Below are 2,728 nucleotides of genomic sequence, written 5' to 3' on the forward strand. Positions count from 1 at the left end.
CGCCATTCTCCTGTCTCAGCCTCCCGAGTAGCTGGGACTACAGGCGCCCGCCTCGTCGCCCGGCTAGTTTTTTGTATTTTTTAGTAGAGACGGGGTTTCACCGTATTAGCCAGGATGGTCTCGATCTCCTGACCTCATGATCCGCCCGTCTCGGCCTCCCAAAGTGCTGGGATTACAGGCTTGAGCCACCGCGCCCGGCCAATCTGTTGTTTTTAATAGTTTGTTTGAACAACAGAAAAATGTAGAAACTTTCACGGGCTTCCCCCCCGCCCCGCCCCAACAGAAGTGTCTATATAACCAGACTGCCACCTAGTGGAGTGTAGGTTCTGTTTCCATTTGTACACCTGATGATGGTGAAGGCATTCAGATAAGTAGTAATTCACATAGAAGCTGGATAAGTGCAGTGAAAATAATCAATATAGAGAGATCAAAATTATAGTCATTTTTTTCTTCCTAATACCAAAAAACAGTTGAAATGTTAGTAGGTTGAAAGTCAATATTTTGCTTGATGGTATTTAGTCCTTAGTGTGGTGCTCATTGGGGCTATTTTTCTTTTTTCAGGTTTTTAGCAGAATACCGTGATGACTTCTTCCCAGAGTCGGCTTACGTCGCTGCCTGTGAGGCACATTACAGCACCAAGAACCCCCGGGCAATATATTAAAATGTTGATGGTTCTGTAAGAGCAACTGCTCTGTCTAGTTTGGCGCTCTGGGTTCCAGGTGAACAACTAACAAGGTGGTGGGTCTTTACCCACAGCACAAACACAGTGCCCACCTTGAGGCTCTGTTGTTTGAGTTGCCCACATACTGCAGTTATTCTGTTAGGAATGATTCCCTGGGTGCCTGAAAGTGCTCTGACACGACACTTGTTACTGTGCAGGCCATCTGTGATGGCAAGGAAAAAGCAATTATGTTCACAGTGAAAGGTTCGTGGAATAGGTTAGGCCATTTCAGTAGACATTGCAGTTAGTTAGCAAGAACCACGTTGTCTCTTTATTTTTTATTTTTTATTTTTTGCAAATTGGTTTTATTTTTTTGATGAAGCTGAGCAACTCTGTCCAACAAGGTTTAGTTTGTACTTGGAAACCACAAAGTAGTCTCAAAGTATTTTAGAGGGAATCGATATTGATGGCAAAAGAAAATTTGCAGCTATACATTTGCTTCTAACGGTTCCCTCTCTGTGAAACATTATTTTTGGTGATCTAAAGAAAGCATTGCCTTTCTTGTTTGAGATTTTAGGGCTATACTTTGTTGTGTAATGTTATGGTTCCCTTTCTGTAAAATGTTATTTTTGGTGATCTAAGTAAAGCCTGTCTTGTTTGAAAGAACCAGGAGAGAGAGTTTTCACTCTGGCCTTGTCCTCTTTAATGCAGGGTAACAGTGGGGTAACCCTTTGACTCGTAACTTTAGGTTTCATTTTGTTTTTCCTTTGTGCCTTTTTTGTTAAATCCCTCTTTGGTTTTGCCTCACTTGGCAGCAGGACCAGACAGTGGTTCCTAGAAGTTTCTGCAGTTCTGTGCTGTCTTGTTGCTGCATTGTGGGCTCATCTGGGGCCAACCCCAGTTTATCCTCCTCCTTCCTCATTACCAACTGACAGTCTCTGCAGTCACTCCTCTAATCCTTATTTTAGTCTCACATGCCTCCCCCATCTTCAGATGTTTTAGAAAGTTCTAACTTCGTAGAAAGGGTATCAGTATCATACCAGCATTGAATATAGCACGTGCTTTGTAACTCAACTCAGCAGACCTTAACTTCCAAAGACCACTGGTTGTGAACAAGGGCCACAAGGATTTTTTAAAAATCTGTAGATGGTTTCATCAATGTGACTTATGCATACACTGACCAATGAGAATCAATACTGTGCACTTAATTGCTAAGTTAGACGTGGGTTTTGGTTTCTCATCCGGAGTAGTACTCAGGTTCGTGGTAGTTTTTATCTTCATTTCGTTTATGCAATGCTTGTTTAAATCTGGCGCACCTGCAGTGTGCTCTGAATTGCTTAAAAAGTTGAATCAGTAATTACTTATGGCCAGGAAAAGGAAAAAGATTTTCTTTTGTACGACCCAACTTGTTTAAATGTCTCCAATGAAGTGAGCCCAGACTTTGTTGGAACATTTGTATAGGCACATACCTTGAGTTTACAGTTAATTCATTTTCTAATAATGAACAATTTATTTTCTTCCCATAAAGGCATTTTTTAAATACAACTTCAAAAGTTGATGATGTGCAGCTTTGGTTGATTTAAGTACTAATTTTTCATCAAAACATCTATCCCTCTATTGTTTATTACGAATAATTCAAAATATTCCTCAGATAAAAATATTTAAATGTCTAAATAATCCTTATACAAATTACAAATTATCTTCCTTATGTTAATTTTTAAATTGTTACTTTCTTAAACTGCCAAGCCTTACGGTTGTTAAGTCTTGCATTCATTGTCAATGTTTTCCTTTTAGTAGTAATTTAAAAGCATGTTGAAAACAATATTTCAATAATTTCTGTATCAGATCCTTGTACTAGATCTTTGACAAAAACTTGTGAGAACAAAAAAACAATTTCTGAGCAGAAATAGAATATATAAATCATTCCAGGGTATGGTGTACACTAAAGAAACCAAAGAAAACTTATCAATTTATAAAAGTTGCCATCTCTCATTAGATATTGTCAACTCAAAAATTTGAGCAAGTATAATGACCCTGTTTTGCCATTAAAAAAAATAGTTCAATAGC

General features: G+C 38.6%; 1 protein-coding gene across 1 annotated transcript in view; it reads left to right on the forward strand.

Moving 5' to 3' along the window:
* LOC108522785 (male-specific lethal 3 homolog) overlaps positions 1 to 1,327 on the forward strand; it is an 18,693-nt gene extending 17,366 nt beyond the window's left edge. Inside the window, exon 8 of the mRNA XM_017863222.1 lies at positions 553 to 1,327. Within this exon, the coding sequence (XP_017718711.1) occupies positions 553 to 661 (109 nt within the window). The 3' untranslated portion in view covers positions 662 to 1,327. The remainder of the gene's footprint in view (positions 1 to 552) is intronic.
* Positions 1,328 to 2,728: the final 1,401 nt, after the last annotated feature.

This window comes from Rhinopithecus bieti, unplaced genomic scaffold (genome assembly GCF_001698545.2).
Source record: "Rhinopithecus bieti isolate Rb0 unplaced genomic scaffold, ASM169854v2 scaffold_69396, whole genome shotgun sequence".
Classification (NCBI taxonomy): Eukaryota; Metazoa; Chordata; class Mammalia; order Primates; family Cercopithecidae; genus Rhinopithecus; species Rhinopithecus bieti.